Consider the following 24,296-nt stretch of genomic DNA (forward strand, 5'->3'; position numbering starts at 1 on the left):
ACAGAAAATTAAATCAGCGTTTCCATTCCACTGTTCCTCTGTCGGCAGAGGGAACAGAGGAATGTACTAAACAGACCTGTGCTTTCATCACAGTTGACCAGCAGATGGCACTGCAACTCAGATCATCTCAAGCATTTTGGATTCTTTCTGCTGTTCCTTCACACTCTTTGACCTTGATTTTTAAATCTAGTGCAAAATGTACTTTTATTTATAAAGATAAATTTCAGCCTGTGTTGGACAGTCAAGATATTTTTATTCTTAAGACACTTGAGATTTTGTACCTGGGCCAAAAGTGGCTCAATACAAGTAAATGATACAGTTGGAACTTTACTTCACACTTTGTAAATCACCTTCAAACTCCTGAATGGGCTTTACTTCATTATCATCTCAAGGCTATGGTTCTACATTTTTTTTTGTGCCAAGTGTTTTTCCTTCCACTCAGCTTTCCATGGGTGTGCTTGGATGCTTCACTCTGAAAAGGTAGCTCGTTTATCAGTGGTCATTTGTAGCTTACCTTCCTAGTGTACGGTGTCAGTGACTGCCTGTTGGACACTTTTCCTAATGACTGCGAAGGTTATACATTTATTTATTCTTATGTAATATTCCAATTTTGAGAACTACTACATTTGGGGTTTTCATTAGATGTATGTCATAATAATCAAATATGAGCAGAAATAAATGCCTGAAATAATAATTTATAGTTATCTATGCATTAAGAGTTTCATTTTTTTAATTGAACTACCAAAGTAAAGTCAGTTTACAAAGTTAGAAGTTTATATAAATAAGCGAGAAGTAGTTTTTAATGTCAATAAAAAACTTGCTTTAGGTCTTGCTGTGTTGTTCCTCTTGGGGGCGCTGTTCAACATTTTCTGCTCTGCCAAAAATGTATTCTCTTGGTCCCAATGTTTTGGTTGTAATAAAAAAAAATTACCTTTTATGTAGTTTGTGTTTAAACCAAAGGTCCTCCTATTTATTTAACATATTTAAATTACTTAAAGGTTGTACCTACAGAGCAGGAAATAAATGTATAATTATATATTGTTTTATGAATTTGACTCAATTTTACAGGAACCATTCAATTCAGCATCAAAACAATTTGTTATAATTGAGTTGAGTTGAAAAGAGAAACTGAAATCCAGTGTGTTACTGTTGCATTTCCTGCACAAGGCAGGAAATGCATTGTGCAGAATGGTTCACTCACTGCACCAGCTGACAAATTCACCTGCTCACCGATTCAGTGTTAGAAACAAACAGGCTAATATGGATCTTGTTTATCTAAGTCCTTAACCGCAACGGATAATTTTGTCATTTGAAACATAAAAGCAAAGTGGAAGCATCGGTCTTAAAAATTGGGAAATAATTCAAACCACTAAAAGGTGAAAGTGGAGCAATCAGAAAGTCTAAAAAAAGTACTTCTTCCTCCTGGCATCTTGGGAGGCCTGACTATTAAAATCTTCAGCCACACTGGAATGAGGAACATCATGTTCTCCAGTCACATGTCTCCAGAGGGGGGCTTCTACTTTACAACAGCCCAAGGTAATAATAGACCTCTGTATTTATCTTTTAGTTTTTTCTTAGAAAAGCTCATTTAATTTGATAATTCCCAGTGTGTCATGTATAACCAGGGCTGGGGGCGAGCTTGCATAAGAGCCCCAGATATTCTGCCATGTTTATGCTTTCCGACACCTTAAATCTGCTCTTTCAAAGGCAAAATCCCATTAACAGCGAGCTTTATTACTGTGCCCCGTTATCTTACCGAGTGCACTTTAACTTGGCAGGACAAAGTACAGGAATGTCCAGTTTTTCTATAAGTTTATAGTAGATTTTTCTTTGGGATAGTGGATGCTTTTGCAGCTGTTCTGTGGCTTCGAGCTTTGGTGTTTTCTTGATCTAGGCGCAGAAGATAGAGGAGTCTGTGCTTTTCAATAAGCCAGAAGCAGCTACACCAACATGCTGAGTCTCTCCAGCCAGTAAAATCCAAAAAATACTGAATGTCCCATGAACCCGGTATGTTTTTGCTGGCATGATTTGAACATCTTGCACTTCATTGTGCGATGACAGATTGTCTTTCTATGGTTATTTCTCTTTCTATGTGGTCAGATTTCAAAGCAAAAGAACTAAGAGCAGATATATAGCTTCTGCCTCTGTTCTTATGGAAGTAAATGTGTCTGTGTGCAATTTACAGGAACCACCACTTCTAAATATTATGCATTTGTCTTAAGTTATACATATTGTCTGAAAGCGTTTAGTGTTATAAGAAGCCATTTTTATACCACCTGAATTTGAACTGCATTATTCTTTCAAGGCTTAATTCCTTGGCAGATTTTTTGCTTAGTTTTAAAAAGTTGTAGAGGATTTTCAATGTCTGGAAAAAGTATTGGTTGGAAAATAGAACCTAGAATATATAAAACATTTATTTTCACTTTCCAATTTCTCATTTTCCACAAAATAGTAGTCTAACTTTCTCAAACTAAGCTGCTTGTTTGGATTATGCAATGAAGTTTTGAGCTTGTCTCACTAAGTCAACAGTACTATGATGTAAAGGCACAAACTAAGCATACTATCTTAGACGATTTAACTGAAAACCAGATAGTTACCATGAAACAAAAATACAAAAGGTGCAGCAATGCTGTTGGACAAGAGTGCATATTGTGGTAAAGTACTTCTGCGAAAACGCTTTCTGCCTCTTATAAAGTAATTATTTTTGTTGACTTGAATGTATGCTTACTCTTACAGTGACGGTAAAAAAATACAACCTTAAGCTTTCTGACAGACACTTGAAGGTGTTGTGCAAAAACTGATTGATTTTTAGAAGAATTCATAAGTTAATCCACCTTGACCAAAACCTCAGTTCCATCTGGAGAAAGCATGATGCTGCCGTCACCTTTCACCAGGGGTATGATGTTCTTTCTGTGAAAATATTTTTTTCTTCCAACCTTACTTTTTAGTCTAGAGAATATGTGATGAATACAGAACACTTTTGTACTTATTTATGAGTTTTTCTTTTCTTCTTCTTTTTGTACTTTTTAATTAATTTAGATCCCAATAAAAGACTTAAACAAGTTCATTAAGAAGTTAAAACAGTATAAACACATGACAATTCTGTTTAAAGGACAGCATTAACTCAAAAAATTAACAATATTAGCTAAACAAACACAAACATGATGATAATTGTGATTTCTAACCAGTTTTGCTTTGTGTAAATTGATTAGTATCTGCATTAACATATGATGAAGATAGTGTTTCTTTAATAGAGCTGGAGAAAGTAAAACTATACGGAAGACATAACTAACAGAAGGTATTTTTACGACCACATGTTTAGGTAAGATTGTTCTTCAAATAAATAAGTTTCATTTCTGTGTAAAAGATTTGCTTAACTCGAAAAGAAAAGAGAGAAGAAGCCAAAAAAAGGCAAGTGGTAACTGCATAAAAATGATGTGACAGCAGACTGATCTGCTCAATTGCTCATGCCTTCAACAAAATATTTTTTTAGATATTCCTGTCAGCTTATTCCGCTGAAGTGACAATGTCTAACAGCAGAAGTCATGTTTGCATTTTTTCTTCGTTTAAAATATTTTTCTACTCCTTGCGAATTATTTATACCTTTTAAACGTTTCCTCATATTCCAAGTTTACAACCACAAATGTCAATGAATTTGAGATCTTATGTGAATGTACGAGAATCTGTTGAGAAGGCAACTGCTAGTTGTGCACTCCACACATCTGTACTTTATGTAAAGTGACAAGAAAAAATATGCATATGCAGTCCAGTTTGCAGACATAACTTTTTAAAAATCTACATCCAACTTCCTGAGCATGCCTGACAGAAACGAGTCATGCTTTGCTTTAACAGGGACACAAAAGTCTTAAATTTAGTTGGAAATGTGTGGTAATATAAAAACCTGACCTGGAGAATGTTTCAGTGTAGATGTGCAAAACTGAAATGCGCACCGCACATTTCAGATATTAATTTAAATATTAATTTTAAAACAATTTATGCTGGAGCACAACTGTGAGCTGCGTTGTGTCCGTCTACTATACAGAAGAAATAACTAACAGAAGGTATTTTTACGACCACATGTTTAGGTAAGATTGTTCTTCAAATAAATAAGTTTCATTTCTGTGTAAAAGATTTGCTTAACTCGAAAAGAAAAGAGAGAAGAAGCCTAAAACGGCAAGTGGTAATTGCATAAAAATGATGTGACAGCAGACTGATCTGCTCAATTGCTCATGCCTTCAACAAAAGATTTTTTTAGATATTCCTGTCAGCTTATTCCGCTGAAGTGACAATGTCTAAAAGTGGAAGTCATGTTTGCATTTTTTCTTCGTTTGAAATATTTTTCTACTCCTTGCAAATTATTTATACCTTTTAAACGTTTCCTCATATTCCAAGTTTACAACCGCAAATGTCAATGAATTTGAGATCTTATGTGAATGTACGAGAATCTGTTGAGAAGGCAACTGCTAGTTGTGCACTCCACACATCTGTACTTTATGTAAAGTGGCAAGTAAAAATATGCATATGCAGTCCAGTTTGCAGACATAACTTTTTTTAAAATCTACATCCAACTTCCTGAGCCTGATAGAAACGAGCCATGCTTTGCTTTTACAGGGACACAAAAGACTTAAATTTAGTTGGAAATCTGTGGTAATATAAAAACCTGACCTGGAAAATGTTTCAGTGTAGATGTGCAAAACTGAAATGCGCACCGCACATTTCAGATATTAATTTAAATATTAATTTTAAAACAATTTATGCTGGAGCACAACTGTGAGCTGCGTTGTGTCCGTCTACCAGATAAAATCACAATGAGCACAACTAAACAAGAGAAAGTGCAAGGAGAATGAGCAACCTTTGCCACGGATAAAGGTTGCTCATAATGAAGCAGCTGCTCAAGTTGCTGAAAAATGATTTGAGACAGTAATGACTCTAGATCTCACACACCCTGCAGATGGGTTGTTTGAACTTCTGCCCTCTGGAAAAGCGCACGGCAGAACAATCAGATTTAGCAGGAGCTTCTTCCTCCAGGCCATCAGGATACCAAACTCTCTTACATAACTGTATGTTCTGTACACACGTTTCATACGCAGACCGTCTAATCACATGGGTTTAAGTGTCTCAACCTCACATGGATTGTTAACTATTTTGATAATGCTACTATTTTCTGTAAAGTCTTTGCTCTTTTATATACTTAATTTATTCACTGGTTTTACATCTACAGTAGTTTGCATTATTTGTTATGTGGGCAATGCCTGTATGTCGTTTTTGCGTGCACTGTCTTTTGCATCTTTTACACTGAGCATGGAGAAAGTTTTGTTCAACTACGTGTATAGCATAAATGACAGTAAAGTTCACATATCTTATCTTATTTAGCAGTTAAACATTTTGTGTCATCCAAGCAATTAGGTGTGGTGCTCTCTCAGGACAGTAAATTGACTCATAAAATACTGAAGATGATCAAAATTGGCCAGCAAATGCAAAATTTTTTATCTGATAAAGTCTCAGGGGTCGAGACTGTGGAGAAGATCTAGTTTGTGTGATATTTGTTATGTTCTAAGGGAAGTAATTGATTATCCGGTTTCAACAAAAAAAATATTTGTTTGACGTTTAAGCTTCATGTGTAATGGCAATAAGGTCCAATCTCTCACAAGGAGGTACTTGAGTTTGTGTGTTTTCACTCTAAACTCCCTAATCCACAATAGTAGTAAACATAGAAAGTTCTGTGGGTTGGGAAAGAGCCCCAAAGATCCAAACCGCTAGACTTCAATTCCTGTCAGCCTGAAACCTGGACCACCTCCCGGGTTTGTTACTAGTTCAGGTTCGCCGTGGGTCCTCGGTCAAGTGTGTTTATAGCTAAAGTTTAAGCAAATATGAGTGGGCATGCATGTGGACTGGAACCGGCGAGTCCAAACAGCGGAACTGGCAATGGTATTATTTCTTTCTCTTAGCTGAAAATGAGCCTTCAGTGGAATAACTTAGCGGCATCTCTTGTTATGGTTTGGTTTCTTTTCCAGCTTTTGAGTTGAAAAGTTCTCCTGGAGCTGAGCGGGCCAGTTGTGTGGTTTTCTGAATGTCTTGTGTGCGAGAAGTGCTCCCATGCTGAGGGAGCACTGCCACCGCAGATGGGAGGGAAAACAGGCAGTAGCATCAGGTTGGGCTGCTCTTTGTTTATAATGCTTTTATTGTTCTTCATCCGTTTCCAAGGAGGGAATAAATAGCTCTGTCTAACCAAAGGATTCTGCCTCCCTCGCTGCCATAAGAAAGGCATTACCAGCGGTTACGGCTGTTCGGCCCCGGCTGGAAAGTTTCTCCTTCCCCGTCTGTTTTTCTTTTGCAAGCACTTCTGGGACACGTGAAAGAAATGTTCTCTCTCCTTTGTCCTGGTCAACTTCCTGAAATTAAACATGAAGAATTTCAAGCGGGGTCTGATTCGTCACAGTTGGCTTAGTTTCTGTGAAATACTTGAAGAATTTGAGTCCAGCACACAATGTCAGGTGATGTTTGGATTGTTTTCCTATGTTTTGATCCCAATATTCTGCTGGCTCCCATATCAACTCATACCCTTTAACCCTAGCAGCACACAGTCATTGGACTTTCTCTGGACTTCAAGTGTATTTATGTAAGAAATCTAGCGAATTCTGATATTCTGAACAGAAATAACTCAAACCCTGCCTTGTTGCTGCTTTTTGAAGCAGATAAGTAATGTCAGTAACATACACTTTTCTGGAACAACTGGACCTTTTGGAAAAAGATGTTTCTTAAAAAAATATATCTAGTACTGATTGTATGAAGCAACAGATCATGACGGCTTTGACTTGCCATCTATTAAGACAGAAATTCAAATGGTTTGCCAAGTTGTGTGGTCTCTTCTTTCAGTGATAAATGGAGACAGCTTATTTAACCCTGGGGATTGAACTATGTGGCAAAGATAGGTGGTAAAAATGAAACTAACACACTTTTAATCCTCCAACATTTCTGTTCTGTTCTTCACATTTCTCTTTAAGGAAAGAACTTTATATCTGCAATATGAAATCTTTCTCCTTTCTATATGCAATAAACATTTATTCTACTTATCAGTTTATAGCAGCCGTTAGTAGTCAAAAAATAACTATGATAATGTCAGACTTTTTTAGCTGCACTGAGTTTATCAAAAAAGAACATTTTGAAGTTCAGAACTTGTGAAAGTACTTATGCCATTGCTGATTTGAATGTATCTGAGAACAAGACTGCCAATGCCTCATGCGAAAATGACAAATGATGATGTGTTTGACTTGATCCGTCTCCTCAGCCGGGTTTGTTCCCGACACACCCTTCACATGTTTGAATTGCTGATCCGTAACATTAAGCTACGCCCTATTGTTCAACATTTGTCTTGACTTTTTTCTTCTAGATTACATAACCCTTAATTTGAGCCGGAGACTTGTCATCATCACTTTAGTTCTGACATTGCTGCAGTAATACTAATTATTTTTAGTGCTTCAAAAGTCTGAGTTGAAGCCTTTACATTAACAATAGTGAAATGTAGCCCAAGACTTAACAGTTTAAATATGTTTTCTTGGCTGACTAATATTTATAAAAAACTGACAATTTCTTCGTAGAAATACCATTTTACACCCTGAATTGTAGTAGTGAATGAATAAATTAGTAGAAATCGCACTATCTTTTAAATTTACATTTGTGATTTAATGATGTATTTATTAGGCAGATAATAGAAAAGAAAATAAGGAGGGATCGTTAGAGAAAACACACTTGTTTTCTTAATACTCTGTTATTAAAATCCTCCCTATAGTGACAATGTCACCATGCAGGAACACGGGTATAAAGGAATTTCCCATCATGCAAGATTAAAGGGAAGTTACCAAGAAAACCGGTGCACAGAAAGTGATCTAGAGATAATGTGACTAAGCTTGAGAGATAGCAAGTAGGGCAGATGAAAGGCGAAGACCTGAACCAGGACTTAGGGGGGAAAAAAAACGCCTACATGGATCTGGGCTCACAATTTTTACGGTAATAAAAAATAAAGTGGGATCATAACCGGATTTCTGAGAAAACTGACTTCCATTTGAAATGTGGTCAGAGCTGACAACGTCGCATATCTGTAATAAAACCAAGTTGACATTCCAGAACGTATTTTGTCCTCATGTGTACATAGAGGAAGTTACAAAGAATATTAGACGAGGGAGAGCTATACCAAAAATAACAACAGATGTGCATAGCCATTCCTAACACTTAGTAAAAAAAATTTTAAGTCATGTTTACTTTATTCTTTGTGACAGTGCATGTAAAATAAAATTTTAGCAATGCTCTTTCTTATTCCGAAAGCCTTTTAAAATGTCTCCTCCTTGTTATCATCCACCCAGATGTGTTTTATTATTTGACTATGACGAAGGAAAGAGATTTACATAAACAAATGTTTGATTACAGTTATGATGATACCTGACCTGAAACTGTTATGTAAGAGCTTCACCCAGATCAACCCTAGTAGGTGCAGTTAGTATGAAATAAAACAAAACAACTTTACTTTTAATACTTTATATAATAAGGGAATAATCCTTATACTGTATATTAATTTTATCTTGACCCAATACAGCCCACTGGACTTTTTAGTATCTCACATTAGTGTCACTTTAAAACAACACAAATACTTTTAATTTTAGTCCAAAGAATCTGACTAAAGCAGCATATCTGGTTGAAATGCATCGTGGGATTTGTTGAATCTTCATGAGCCAAGTTTTTTTTTTTTTTATATCACAAACCCAGACTTTGCTGCACATGCAAGTATCAGACAAACTGTGGCTACATCTGTTATAAATCATTTTCTATCGGTCATCTTATATCCGAGTTTTCTAAGAAAGAGTGGATAAATGAGCCTCTTCTGTAACCGCATCTGTTTGTGTGTGGATGCAGAATGGAAACAATACCATCTGCTGCTGAGAAAACAAAACCTCACATGGAAGAGATGCGGGGGGAAGGAAGGCATAAAGGACATAGTTTTTTAAAAAAAGAGAAGAAGAAGAAAGGAGGCCAGTTATGAACATTTCTGGCATTCCTCAGCTCCATGCAGCAGCAGGATTTTCTTCAGGGGAAGCAGCCCATCCAGCAAAGAGCCACCAGATTAGGACCCTGCAGGAAGTTCGACTTTCTCCTTATTGGCTGCAGCACCTCTGAAGAAGAAGCTCAGAGCTGAAAACAGGAGGAAGAGCACATTAAAGCAAGAATTCAGGCTCTGATATTGTTTGGCCTGACACAAGTAAACATGAAAGAGAAAGAAACTTTGCTACCTAAGTATTACTGCTGCTTCCTCTTTAAAGGATGCTGGCATTTCCTGTTCAGAGAAGCTGTTGGATATTTATGGAAGTCTGGCCCAAGAGAGCACATTTTTTTCCCTCTGTGATACTCAGATTCTGTAAATAGGTATGTTGACTCGAAAAACAGATGCTTTACGAGCAAAGCCGACCAGAGCTGTGTGTTTGGGGTTTAGATCTCCCTTGTCTTTCAGCAGTAAGAGTCAAACACACACTGGAAGGCAAATTGAGACACACAAAAAAGATTAGAACATCAGTTATCCCTTTGAAATAAAGTCTATGCTAGAACAATGACTAGTTCATGTAGCATGCGGCAAATTATTGCTGTTTTTGTATTTATTGGGGCTTCCCATGTTTAAGATCAAATAAGGTCGAATTCCTGCTTGCTGATGCAAATCTCTTGGGATATTTTATGAACTTAAGGTGCTGTTTTAGTTTCTGCTTAGGCACCCTAAGTACATAATGAGGAGAAGTTTCTTTAAGAACACCAAAGATCCTTTAAAAGTTCTGTCCAGAAGACTTTTTTTTTAACTCAGTTGAAGCTGTCAAAAGGCCAATCATTAGACCGGAATCTACAGCATCCTCCCCATTGGTGAAGATGTGTATAAAATCTTTAATGAAATTCCACTTTCTTAAGGAAATTTTCTCCACCAGAAAAATCAGATGCAGTTTTCTAGAGTCCTAGATTAATCTCTCTCCTTTTACCATTCCTTTCACTCTGTGAGGTGGCAAGATTAACTCTCCACTTAGACTTGAAGATCACAGTTATAGTTGTTTTGACTTGTTCTTTAAAATTTTGTAACCATAGACTGAGTTTTGGTGACTAACTCACCAAAACTCAACTGTATCTCAAGCCTTATCTTGAGATACAAACTGCAACATGCATCTACCTTGCTAGAGGGCATTTTCTCTTGCTTTGCTCTTCTGATGAGAGTCTGAAAAATGCAGGAAACTGGAATGTTTAGATCATTCTTTAAAAGAAAGCAGAATCTGAAGCTGGTTCAGTAACATTTATTCACCAGTTGTTGTGTTGTGTCATATTTTTAATGTGAACATTTCTTCTTCTGTTGTAATAGCCCTCAAGTTAAAGGTGCTGCTTCTCTAAAATGCTCAGTGTAAGATTGTGCAACTGAAATTAAAATGTTTTGGATAGTTTTTAACACGGCTTTGCCGGAGGTACCAATAAATGTAAAGGTGCTTCACGCTTACAATCACGGGTGCTATAAAAGTGCATTCCAGTAGGAAGATTTTCTCTTGTTTCCTTGTAAAATCATGTCAAGATTGTTAAACACTTCATAAATATATGTGTTGGGAGCCTCTTCCAGACATGTTTCCTTTGCAATTAAATAGAAGCAACAGATGGAAACAAGAAATTTAGATGCTAGATAAAAAGTCTGAAAATTTGAGTTTTTCCCTTTCCTTTTCAAAGAATTTATCATCAGTTTGTTTCTGATAGCACAAGCAGTGATGCCAAAGTAGCAAGGAAGGATTTAGCTCATCTTAGTCCAAACCTCACAGTTATGTTTGTTGGAAAATGTACTGAAATGCAGTACAGACTTTGATTTCAATTGCCTGAGTAAGTTTTTAAAGGATGTTTACTTACTTATTTATCATAATTTTTATTAATTTTCAAAGGAGGGCAAACTGAGGTATTCTATGGCATATCTCTGGTGCTTGTGTGCTCTCACATAAACCCCCCTCAGTTATAATGTGTGATCTAGTGAAATGTGTAATGGCATGTTTTCCTGCAAGTGCAGATCTCGGCTTGTATTTTTGTGTTTCATCTAATTTTGCAGACTTAGCACTAAGACTTTATCTGACTAGAGATCCCTACAGCTACCAGTTGTCTGCCTGTCTTGACTGGACGAGAATCAAGGGTGCACCCTAGTTAGGCCACTAAATTATCAAAAGGCAACACAGGACCCGTAACCAGGCATGCACACACTCATAAGTAACTAAGGACTTATTTGGATAACCAATTAATTTAACAGTGATGATTTTGAACTGTGGGAGGAAGTTAGAGAACCCAGAAACAAGAAATGAGACTTTTTATAAGAGATCTGTTCTGATCAGGTTACAGACATTTACACCTCTATTTTTTCTTCTCTATGATGACATCGGTGCTGCGTACACTTATTTTGGCACTATAGAAAAAGTCCTATGCTGTCTAACAGGTCTGTGACCTGAAGCTGTCGATGAGCACGTGTCTCTTTAGTCTCTCCAGAGTGGTTCCCAATATGTTGGGCTAATTAATACAGAGCGTACTGAGCATTATTTTGATATAAAAGTAATAAAAAGTCTAATAGCAACTTTTCTAATGCATTAGACACTTTAGCGTTATCCTAGCCTGGCCATTGCCTCTCTATGCAATTCTGCTCTATTCTCACTACAAAGAGTTCTCTTAGTGTTGTAATGTTTTTGACATCAAGACCACATGCTAGTTGTGCCGAATGTATAATTCAAGTTAATATATATGCAAAAGTTCACTGTTCCAAGACGTTAAAAAAAAGTAATAAAGGTATTGGCCTTTAACCGCAAAACAATTAAATGTTATATTACACGTATAAATATATATATCGATAAGCTATGTTTAATCAAAGGCGGTCAAGTAGTTTTTACAACTCAAGATAAATGTAATGTAGTAGAAGCAAGAGGAAAACGTGGCTCTGAATTGTAAAGGTTGATGACCTCTGTCCTATATAAATAAGGTGCTTCAATTCTTTAGTTAATTGAAAATTAAATGTAGTTCTATTTCAATAAGTATACGACAACAGTGTTTGATACAAAAGCACATGTATTTTCTTTTTTTCTTAGTACATTTTGCAATGCATGCCATAAACAAACATGTATTTATATCAACATGATGTCCACAAGGACAAGTACAAACCTTTCTGAAATTCAAAAAGTAAAACAGGAATGAATCTAAGTAACTGTAGAAAAAGGAATATTGATGCTAAACGTTGACAACTGGTAGAAAATTGTTTTTCTTTTTCAGATTAATTCTCATAGCTCACAATATACATTTTAGTACTTTCTTAGTTTTGAGAAATGCTTTCTGATTTCTCTGCTCCCCAAAAATCTGAAGGCAGGAATCAGATATTTATACAAATACAGATTGTGTTAAGTTTTTTTTATATATATATAACAAATTAAATAATCAGTCGGAGGCTCTCAGACTTCTATGGTTTCCTCTTTCTTGGACAAAAAGCATGAATCTAGAAGCAACCTTCCATTTGGGTACAAAACATCTTGTGCAACCTGTGCAAAAGCCCAAAATATAAGGTTGAACTGAATTTAACAAGAGTGGCTGACAAACCCCCCCCAAAAAACATGGCACATTATATTCAGGTCACGTGGCATAAACATAGGGATGAAAAACAGTTTATTTGTACAGTACACTGTGCAACAGTGGATTATGCTTCATGAGCCTTTAATTCAACAAACAAAATAAAAAAGTGCTCAAGATTGTCTTAAAAAATAAGAATGCTACTATAGCAGCCTTAATCTCAAGCATTTATGTGGCTTGAATATTAAGGGGCTGAGGCATGATGAGTCAAACATAAATAAACATAAAAAAAACAACATTTAATGTCTGGCTTCAGCATAGGTGCTGCCCTCTGTTGCATTTCCTTTTTTTTTTTTTTTTAAATAGAACCAGGTTTCAGTTCTTTACCGTCTTCAAAGTATTACAGAGAAAGTATTTACAAGTCAACAGAGAGATAAATTATTCTGATGCGCGAAGAACGAAAGAACTGCAACCCAGTCCGACAGGCTGGATAGGTAAAAAGAAACCAGTGCAGGGGACAGTGTGCAGCCGAGTTCAGTTCTGTCACTCTTAAGGCAGCAGTGCAGTCGTGCAACAAGGTCCTCGTGTGCCATCTCCCACTTTTTTTCCTGCTTTGTCTGTCCTCAAATGCTTCTCCTGCTGCGCAGTTTTTCCAAATCCGTTCAAAAGCACAGTCACACAAAAACAGGCAGAGGTATGAAGCCACAAAAAGCTCAGCTCAAAGACATCACAGCAGTAAAGGCAGCCAGGCGTAAAGCAGCTGCAGAGCACGGCCCCTGAAGCTGCAGGCTCACTGGCTCCTCAGCCTCTGCTCCGTTCAGTTTGGATCCATCTTGTCTCTCACCGCAAGTGAAACTTGGGTCAGCATATCAGCTCCTGCTTTATTTCGGACCGCGTGCGGAAAGGAGGCTCGCTGAAGGAGAAGGTGTGGCGGCCCGTCTTCAGCTCGCCCTGAACCGGGCATATGAGGAACGATTCAAAGGCCAGCTCCGGGGAAGGAGCCGGGCTCTCGGGCTCCGATTCCGACTGGCTCATCTCGGGCTCGTCGAGCGAGGAGGCCGACATCGCGTGGAGGTGCGGGTGGGAGGGGGAGTGGGGGTTCAGCCAGGGGTGATTGAGACATTCTTCTGCCGTGGCTCTCTTCCTGTGCACACAAACACAATAACACTGTGGATGAGTGGAAATCCCCAAACAGTTTGTATAATCATTTGATGGCCTGGGTCTTCCGAATTCAATCAATTCTCTCAGACGTCGGGTATGTTCCTTTTCATCACTGGTTTCGCAAAACCACATAAACAGTACTTTCAGCTCTAAAATATGTTGTTCCCTTTGTCTCATTAAGACCCAAAATCATAAGAAAAACTTGCATTCCCCCCCCCCTATTGCAACCGCTAATCTGTTGCAATTAAATGATACTGACTCGAGATTGTGGCTTTGGCCGTGAGACAGACAAATTATAGCTGCAAATGAAGGCCTCTTTGCTGGAGCAGTTTAATTAGGGTAGAAGTGAGGTTAATCAGAACTTTTTCTTTTCTTTCAACAGACTTGCAAGGCTGTTAATTTTGTGTCCAAAACAATAAAATGAAATTTTTTTTTCTGTAAATGAAGCCAAGTTTGCAGTTAGAATTTGCAGAAAGAGGAAATTACTTTGTGCCACAGTAACGCAAATCACGTGACTACACGCATGTAGTTCTGCTGGTTGTGAATGTGACTCTCTTCCTTGGTGTGACAATCCATTTAAGGTGATGCAGATAGAAGGAGATTATTGATTTAGCTCAAAGTATCCGGTTAACTTCATCTTTAAGTCAATTGCACAACCAAGGAATATTTTCAATTCTTATTTTGCTGTAGAGCAAATCTGACACTCTCAATTCAAGGAAGCCAGACCAACAGTACTGGATGTCTAAAGGGAAGGAATAAAACACATTCATACATATGAAAAAAATAAATCATTTCCAAATAAAATCCTCACCTGGGGGTTTTCACCAATAAGGACTTGATAAAGTCAACTGCCAGGGAGGAAATCCCTTCAAACGTGTCCTGTGAATAATCTACATTGACTTGGGAAATGTTGAGGAATGTCTCCTGCTTGTCATCACCCAGAAATGGAGACTCGCCCGTCAGCATGACGTAGATCAGGACCCCAATACTCCTGGAAAAGAAAGAAGAAGGAGGATGTTATGGGGCAAAGGTGTCTTCTTAGATGGTTTCACACAATTCACAATGACTAATCTGCCTGACTTCCTTTAAGCCGTGATCTTAACCATGATCCTGCTCCAAGTTGATAACAAACACAGAAGAATTTGCAAAATTATGTCTAAACTAAACACTACTGGTAATACCAACTTATTTTCCCACATTTTGAAACATCAAAACAGCAAACTGCTAAAAGTACAAATAAAACTATCTTGTGACAATTTTTACAAAGTTTTATGTACAAGGCAGCCATATTGGATTTTATAATTATTCTAATGATTTTTGCAATTTTAAGCTTGAACATTTAGCCTTCTAAGAAAAGAAAAATCATAATTAAATTGTATTCTTCAACCTATTATCTAATGGATATTTAATTTTGTATCCAAATAAAGTTGTTGTATGGCAGGGGTTTCGAACCTTCAGCCTTCGAAGGCTAATAGCCTATGGCATTAAAAACCAAACCCTAATTGAATGACTGTATTACCTCTTTGACTTGCAAGCCTGACAATGTTCTAATTATTGTATTCATGTTGAATCAGTGATGTATGTATTCTATTGTATTAAAATAAATAGCAAAGTAGCGCCCTTACCACATGTCCGTAGCAATGCTGATGGGTTCATAGTTCAGGATTTCTGGTGCTGAAAATGAGAAGCACAAGCCCAATTAGTCATGAATTATGAGCCCTCAAATGTGAAAAGATTCATGCGAATCTGAGAATTTAAAAGCTGAAACCAGAACTCACCCACATATTCTGGGGTACCCAGAATCTCCCTGACCTCTGCGATCTTGTCCATTCTTCTGGACAAGCCAAAGTCCACAATACGAATATCCCCCAGGGGTTTGGCACTGGTCAACAAGATGTTCTGGGGCTGGAGAGAAAACACACAAAGATTAGGCAAAGTTCTGTTACATAATGACTATATATACACACTTGAAGTGACTTGAGCTCTTACAGCTGGCGTCATCAGCTATCTGTGTGAATGATTTCAAGGTATTCTGGCTAGACACTCCTGACAAGATTAGGGTGTAGTTCATTAGCTTACAGGTTGCTGTTCTGATCTTAGATCATTCTCTGAGCCTATTGGGATCCTCTTGGCTACACCACTACGCTTGTTTAGAGGTTGGAAAAATCAAAATGTGAATACAACTGAGTCTATTTCTGGGGGTGGGTAAGTGGTAAAGTTCAATGAATGTGTGGTTTTGTAAGAAACCAAAAAAAGGTTGAACGCATTGAACTAAACATAATAGCTATGTTAAGACCACTGAACTTATTCCTCAAAGGAACACAGTCACTACACACCGAATGAGCTCTGGTTGCATAACAGAAAAACCCTCTTTCTCACTGTGCGCCTCAAGGGCATAATTTGTCCTCCCGTGTCCTAGAAATTGTGTCCTTACTTTCAGATCCAGATGGACAACATTGTTTCGATGCAGGAAGGCGACTCCATTCAGGATCTGCTTGGCTAGTCGTATCACATCTTTCTCTGTGAAGGCTTCGTCGTTATCAGCCACACACTGGTCAAAGATCTCCCCACCTGCAGCACTGCAGCGACAGCACAAGATGGAAACATCAGAATAAATTAATCACATTAGTTACCAGCAACATAGAGAAACCTATATTTCTGCAAAAGATTTATTCATTACCGTACTTTGGTTTTAAAGATCAAAGTTCGTCCACGTCTACACATATAGGAGGGCTGAACATAAATCAATAACATTTTAGGCATCCTGCCTGTGATTGTATCTTCCTATTCTTAGAAAAAATGATTGAGATAAGAATGCTACATGCAGTAAGAGGCTGTGATTAGATCTATTACAGCCTGATATATAGCTATTGAGTTTAGTAAAATAGGAGGAAGAAGCAGAGGCCAACAATGCAAAACTAATCAAAGCCTAGAACATTGGTGAATACAAAAGGAAATTATGTTAAACCTGTATGAAGTCATAAAGAGAGGATACGGTAACCTCAATCTGCAAAATTGCTGACTTGTTTGCTAAATAAATAATTTTGGACTCAAAGTTTTCAAGGCAGAAATTGTCCGATTCCTGACGGTTCTTGGTGTTCTTGTGCAACACAGTTAAGTAGAGTGGAGACATGGTGGATTTATGTTAGATGCCCAAGATCAGTTAAATCAGAGCCTCAAGCTGAAAGGTCTCCCCTCCCAAAAAAAAGAAACTACAACCATGTGCTGGGGATTTAGAAGGCACACATACTTTTCATCCTCAGAGGGAAAGCTTTGGGAGCAAGCCCTGGGCACGATGTTACATAACCATCATTTTCTTGTCTCTTTCTAGGCCTCTACTTTTAACAAATTTTGTAAAATAACATATCATGGCCATTCATGAACTGTTTATTGATTTTAACTGTATCAACAAGCATCCTACCTCCATAAATAATGAAGGTTCTCAAAGCAGCTAAACTGTTTACTCTGACATTTGTTTCATTTCTACACCAACTGGATGCAATTCCAGTCTTCATGCTTGAATTTCACTGAATATTTTTGACCTAAGTGGCAAGAAGAAAACCTTTTTTCTTCCTGAGTCACAGTTTCCAAAACTAAACTTAAATCTGTCAACGTTAATTTTTAATGCCAGCACTTCCAAAGTCTGTTTGAACAGCTAAGCACCTGAAAGGACAAAGTGCTTCACTGCCTTCATAAAGCTGTCAGCAGAGAACCATCTAGGAATTTTCTATCTCGATAAAGTCTGCTTTGCTTAAATTCAATAGAGACAACATGTTTTAACCAGGAACGCTTTGTTTTCCTTCTTTCCAAGAAAGGTATTAAATGCATTTGATGTTGTTTTGGGAGCAAAAGTGACTAACTCAGTGGGAAAATGTGTAAAAGCACAAAGACCTGGCCTGAAGTCAATTTCAGTAATAAGGTAAAGAGACAGAGGAAAATAAGTTATTGTCTTTGTTAAGAAAAAACAAATTCTGCTATAATCTGCAGCAGAAGCCATTTCATCAAAGCCAATGTTGGCAGACCACCAAGCTGGGGCACTCATTTATGTCAGCACCCTGCCAACCAGTGTCACCAAGGATAACCGAACAGTTGGATGACTTTCCTGGACAATACTTTGTGTCGGTAATGGTTCAGTTGAAGTCCAGTGAGGTCGGTGTTATGTCACATACTGACATTTAAGAAAAAAAAAAAAACAGGAGACCCTTTAACGGAAACATGAAATAAGAAATAAGAGACTGAAGCAATGTATATTTTACATCCATAAGTTACTATAATTAGTTTAAGTGTGCGTGATTTGAAAAAAACAAAACAAAACCTCATGGTAAAGTTTTAGATATATGCACAACAAGTAAAAGAAATGAAAAGCTACGTCACTATGACTGGGAGATCTAGTGGCTAAAAGTACTTTTGAGAACTCATTTGTCATCAAAGTGACAATCTGTAAAATGTGTCATCATCTTGCTGCAGGTTTCTTTGAAACGGACACATCGAAGCTTGCATTTTCAGGTTATCAGAAATCAGCCTTTGCCATTTATTTGTCATTGGCACGGATGTGGTTGTGGCTGTGACGTACGCATGAGTGCATGCACGACATCTTAAACAAGCATGGGGCTGTGCAATTTTTCGGAGCCTCGCTTGACGCTTACATTTAAAGCCACAGGAAATGGAAAATGGTTTACAATTCTTGAAAATGAGGTTAGACACTTCAGAGATGCAGCTTCGAACTGGTTTATGGGTTTCACCTTTAGTGTTACAGCAAGTTTGACGCCTTGTGTGCAAGGAAGGCGATAGTGTCTGACATTTAAAAGCCCTGCTGCTGAGTATTATGATATTGTTCGTGTGCAGCAAGGGTAACTGAGGACCCATGCTGACTGACCTACTGTTATGTTTTCTCTGCAGGCATGGGGAGTTGAACTGTGGTGTTACTTCCCCTTTCACACTTGATTCAAGTAGTGAAATGCTGCCACAGAGCAGCTTTTGTTCTGCAGTAGCATTTCAAGTCTGGGATGGGAATGACCAGTGAGGTCTTCGGTTTGGTCACTGAGCAGTACTGTAAAAAGGTACGTTAGCCATCTCTAATGAGTCAAATGAGGTAATTCGTCCACTAAGCAGCCTTTCCGAATTCTAATTGCACAATGTCATCATCGCAGCCAAGGGACATTTACATCTTACATCATTCAATCATAACAGTCAACAACCAGACAGTCAATAGGATTCCTCTGTTTTAGTGACAATGTCTGGCTAGTTTCCATGTGTAGTCGAGGGCAGAACACTGCCTTAAGCACTGATCAGCAAATTTTAAATGAGCAATCTGTGGTTCAATAAGTCATTTACTCACAGAACTCTAAATGCACTTTTGCAACATTAGCGTTTAAAGTGACAGTTCCCGTCATCTGCCACAGCAAGAACCTGATATAGTGAAGCAGGAAGAGCGAATAACCACAGAGAATTTCCATATAAGGTAGACTATATGCAACAATAACTCAAGACTGCACATTAGACACATGTCTCTATTCACAAGAAAACCCAGAAGCTATGCCCCAGCAAAGCACAGGATGTTGCATGACAAAATGTGCTCTGACGTAAAGATAAACTAAAAAAAGAAAATCTTTCACATCAACTAGAAACTGGGTGAGCAACCAGACAAAGGATGCTTTTGTTGGCCGACGATTAAGAGATTTTCTGATCTTAAGTGATGAAAAGCCGCATCATTAGATTGCAGCTTTTCCAAAGTGATGAATTATTGAGAAAATTACTATAGCATCCATCTCATCAGCAGTAGAACAAGGAGGGCCGACTTTGTTTGCAAACAGAAACACTTAAGTAGTGTTTCTGCATTTTTCAGACAGTTTAAAAGTGCTGACTTACCATTCCAGAATCAGGATAATTTCGGAGTTGGTTTCGTAGACCTCGTGCAGTCCCACCACATATGGGTTGGCCTTGGCCAGCTCCAGCACTGCTATCTCGTTGAAGATGTCCATGCGGCAGTCTGCTCCCTTTCGTCTCTTTCGCAGAAACTTGGCAGCATACTGCTTTCCCGTTGCCTTCTCAGTGCATTTCTTCACCACAGCAAATTTTCCCCTGGGAACCAAAAAGGGGAGATATGAAGGGAGTGATTAGCGAAGAGACAGACAAATGACAATGAGTGATTGTTTCTGATGAAGCAGGTTATGAATTGATGCATGACAAAAAGAACTTTTATGGACTGACACAAAGATAAGGCTGTTTAGAAGCATCATTTGAACGCACAGACTGTCACTGAATGCTGTTATGCTCTGCTAAGAGGGTGGAATCAGATGTTCAGTTGAACTTTCTTATTATCCTCCCTTGCCTTTAGTCTTCAGAAGGGCCTGACAAGAGGCAGATAAACCTAAAACTTTTGGCAAGTGCTACTGAAAGTGGGCAAGGACCTGATAAGTGTATAAGTACAACAAAGATGCAACAATCGAGTTGCTGGAAATCCAAATAATAAAAATAGAAAACGCCCAACTGAATGATAATAAAATAAATTCTGAGATAACTTCTTCAGCACATGAAGTCAAAGAAGGTACTAAGGGTCACCCAGGGCTATGGCAGGATGTCCGATGTGTGCAAAATTGCCACCAAGTGTCAAACTGACACAATTACCCACCATCCCCTCCCACGCTGATAATAAGGCCTTGTCCACTTCCCTTTCTTCCCAGCTGACAGCAGCGGAGACAAATGGATTAGTGTTGATGCCTCCGCCCAGACCCTTAGCGAGACACTGATTCTCCTTTGACAAGTCATACAAAAGCTGACCAGTCAGCTAAAAACAGCAGCCTCCAGACCAGGACCACCCACCAGACCCTGGTCAGACAGTAGGTAATTTGCTCTAGGTCTATTGGAGTGTTATAAGCATGCAAAAAAGTGGACACTACATTGTAAACATCAATGTCCAAGGAAGAACTCTGAGTCTCTGAGAAAACAGAGTTGAATGTGAAAAGTTGAAGAGCAGGACTGAATATAAATGAAAACACCCGTCAGCATGGTTTCAGACAAATTCCCACAGTTTTAACCCAAGACCACTATGCGCCTGACCAAAAACAGCAACTCTTCTGGCTTAGCTCTGTTTTGGCTCTTGTCCGGGCTGCTGGGAGGCACAAACTCTTCATCTCTTGTGTAGTTAACCAGGCACACAGAATGGTGATGTGTCTCCGTTCGGCGTGAAAAAGACGAGAGCTGTCACAGCCTTTTTACACTTAATTAGCCAAGTTCAGATCTGTGGGCTGGGAACTACATATGGAGTGAAAAGAAGTGACAAGTGGAAACATAAAAGAGCAACAGGAGGCCTTTTCAAAGGTTGACAGCAGGTCAGAGGTCACCAAACAAGGCCATCTTCCAGCTGGCTATGTTCACACTCATGTTTCAGAAGGACAGAACATTTAGGTGATACTTCAAGCAGAAGCTTTGCTTCACTCATTGTATTTTAATTTTTTGCAAACGTATGAGGAATTTTTAAACCCTGACATTTAAAGTTGCCATTATGTAGAGGAAACTATTAACTTTTAGATTTATCTTCCAACAGAATCTGTTCAAAACAATTGTTATCCATCATCAGCTTTACAGTGACACAAAACTAATTCCCCTTCTTCCACTTGAGAGATTTAGGTAATTTGACTGAGAAATCAGCTTCCTGTTGCGTCTGTGCTTTGTCTCCCTCAGCAGGTCACTGACTCATGTCAGATGTGAAATGACAGCCCTTGCAGCTTGTAGATGCCTGTTTCCCATGCGGAAGAGTAGTTCCTGTTCCTGGTTTTGACTCAATCTCATAATTTAAAGCATGATGATGAAGCTTGAAAGAAAAGCCACTGAGCCTCATGGTTTCTTTAACTGGACATGGTTAAAGGAAGGCAAGTGTGGAAATATTGAAACAGACACCGCCTGTCTCTAATGTGGTGAACAAATTAATGTACAGACTTTACACTTGATTTCCTGCTGTGCGTCTGCATACATTCCTTCACCTAATGCGATTATGGGGCCTGATCTCAGGATGTTGTCCGGTTGAAATCATGAGAAGCAGAAGGAGTTTTAGAGGTTTCTCTAATCTGTACCTCATGGGCAACCTGAGGCCAGCAGTGGCTGGTGTCACAGTTATCAGTCTGAAAGCAAAACTGACCTGGTACCATGCAATCAGAGTACCAACAGCCTGAAGGGAGGGTACACAACATGAAGTTGCAATACTAACACTGAAAATTGTGACATGAATTATGATTAACCAAATTACCTCTTAAATCTCTTTATTAGCACAGTAACTGTCAATACACCTGGGTCTAGGATTTTGATAAGAGATGTGGGCATAAAGAACAGGATAAGTCTATCAAATATGTTTTTTCAAATTGAATGACAGGGGTCTGAAATTTTATATCCCCCTATGTAAGCAGTCCTTTGCTAATGTTATATTGCTCACAACGATATTGAAATAAACAATTATACATTTTCTTCAGATCTACATTAAACAAATTCTAATTGAAGCAATCAAATATGAATCTTGCATTAAGCCTGAAAGATTTAATGCAAGCTTGATAGAAACAGGAAGAGGAAACTGTCAAGAACCTATCCTAAGTCGGCACTACAATCAATAATTTGTGTTTTGGGGATTATCTTACTGCATGAAACTGTTATTTGGGGTGATTATTACAATTATTTAGCATAAATCCGATGCCCCGCTCAAGAGATTTGAAACTTTTACAACCACAATATTCAACCACAAACGTGGGCATACTACAACAGCGGAAGAGTCAAACACTCAAAGTGATGCAGCGAACGCATAAGTAGGAAACATTACGCTAGTGTCCTTCTAATGTTGACAGCAGCGCTGACATAAGAAATCTGGAGGAGGATTTCAGTTTGTGAAACCCCTTAAGTTCAATTCTTCTTCACAACGCATCTAAAATATTCAATAATAACAATAATCTGTTCGGAAATGTTAAGCCGAGATCCACTAAAGCGCATTAGCAGTGCGCGCGCCCCCGGTGCCAAGCGCTGCTACCTCACGAGACAGAATGCGGCACAATAAATGTCCAATTAACGCGCTTTCCAAGCACGTGCAGAGAGTAAATCTAAAATGTTTACATGATTTTCGATTATTGATGCGTTGCGTTGTTGCAAACTCTGACCCCTGGGGATACACTGCCAGAGAGTCGGCTGACGGATTTTCGCCGCCGATGTGTTCAAAATACGCAACAAAAGCAACTCACCTGCCCAGTTCTTTGCCCACCAGCTCGTAAATGGCAGAGAACGGCTCTTTTCTTATCTTCGTGTGGATTTCGGTCACAATCCCGTTCTTGTTCATTGCTGCTGAGTTTGGCACTGAAGTCGCTCCTTGGAAGTAAACGCTCTCCTTTCCACAACGAACGTGAAGGGAAAAAAACACGATTTTGGGTTCAGCTCAACTAACAACTCGCATAATTAAAAAAAAACGAGTGGGCTTGAGTCACAGAAAGAAGTGTGTAAACGCCGGGTTGAATGTGTCCCAACCGAGTAGATGCTGCTGACATGAGTGTTTGACTGTGTCTGTGAACTAAGTCTGGCTGCTACTATAACACTGGGAAATAAACGTCTCGTTAGGAACCAGCCCCCGTTTCTGACGCGCCGCATTGCAAAGCCAATGACTAGTTAAACTGGGCGGACACTAGAGTCAGCTGGCGAATGGAGGCAAGGTGTTTATTGATGCAGGTAAACTGACGTAAGGCTCTTATTTTTACTGTTTGGTTTATTACATTTGCTACATAAACTGAAACTAAACTGAAGATAATGTCAGTTTAAATTTGTCAATAGTTTAGCTAGATTAAAGTGTCCCTTTTTTACAGCTTTTCAAAAGTGACTCACTTTTGCCTACATTCACTGTGGCATAGATTAGTTATCTGAAACACTGCTCTTCTGAGCGGTGGTTCTTACATGACAGCATAGTACATTTGCTGCAGACATCCCTAGTCTGAATCTCCTGTTCAAACACCATATCCTAACGCTGCTTTATTGAGCCAAGATCTGGTGACTCTGTAGGTTATTGGAGTACAGTTTGAGTTGATTTGAGGTTTGTGACATGGTGCCACTTCCTGCATCACAAGGTGTTGCATACATCAAATTACGACCTTACAGTCTTAATATTACATCTGAAACAGGGGCTCATGAACCATTTTTTCAATAATTAGTTCTTGTGAACTGTTGCCTGAATTTCCTGAATGGTAGTATGTTTTTGTGCTGCTTTTCAGCAGATACGACGTGTTCACCTCACCAGTCCTTGCTGAGCACTCAGGTTTTATCTATAATAAAGATAAAAACATTCTAAAAATATCACTCAAACATAAAATACATTTCTTGGGTGTTGTCATTGGTAAGTGTTTTCTTTTCTCACTGTTTACTTTTGGTTTGACATCATCTTAGGTGAGACTCTTTTTCTCACATGCTATTCTATCATGGATTGAAAGATGACCCGAAGGTACAGGAGTTCCCCGTGTAGCATTTTTCTTATCTGTGGGAGAGTTGTTTGTCTGCTCATTGAACCTGCATGTTATCAAAGAAGA

The 24,296-nt window shown here is 38.5% G+C and overlaps 1 protein-coding gene across 1 annotated transcript; it reads right to left on the reverse strand.

Moving 5' to 3' along the window:
- Positions 1–12,081: 12,081 nt before the first annotated feature.
- On the reverse strand, positions 12,082–23,320 carry LOC102226725 (serine/threonine-protein kinase 17A-like). The gene is made up of 7 exons (XM_005796701.2): positions 22,971–23,320; positions 19,621–19,833; positions 16,187–16,331; positions 15,531–15,657; positions 15,378–15,426; positions 14,564–14,743; positions 12,082–13,735 (listed from the first exon to the last, which is right to left on the reverse strand). Exons 1-7 carry the CDS (start codon positions 23,063–23,065, stop codon positions 13,453–13,455), a joined length of 1,092 nt encoding a protein of 363 aa, XP_005796758.1. The 5' UTR covers positions 23,066–23,320; the 3' UTR covers positions 12,082–13,452.
- Positions 23,321–24,296: the final 976 nt, after the last annotated feature.

Source organism: Xiphophorus maculatus, chromosome 16 (genome assembly GCF_002775205.1).
Source record: "Xiphophorus maculatus strain JP 163 A chromosome 16, X_maculatus-5.0-male, whole genome shotgun sequence".
Classification (NCBI taxonomy): domain Eukaryota; kingdom Metazoa; phylum Chordata; class Actinopteri; order Cyprinodontiformes; family Poeciliidae; genus Xiphophorus; species Xiphophorus maculatus.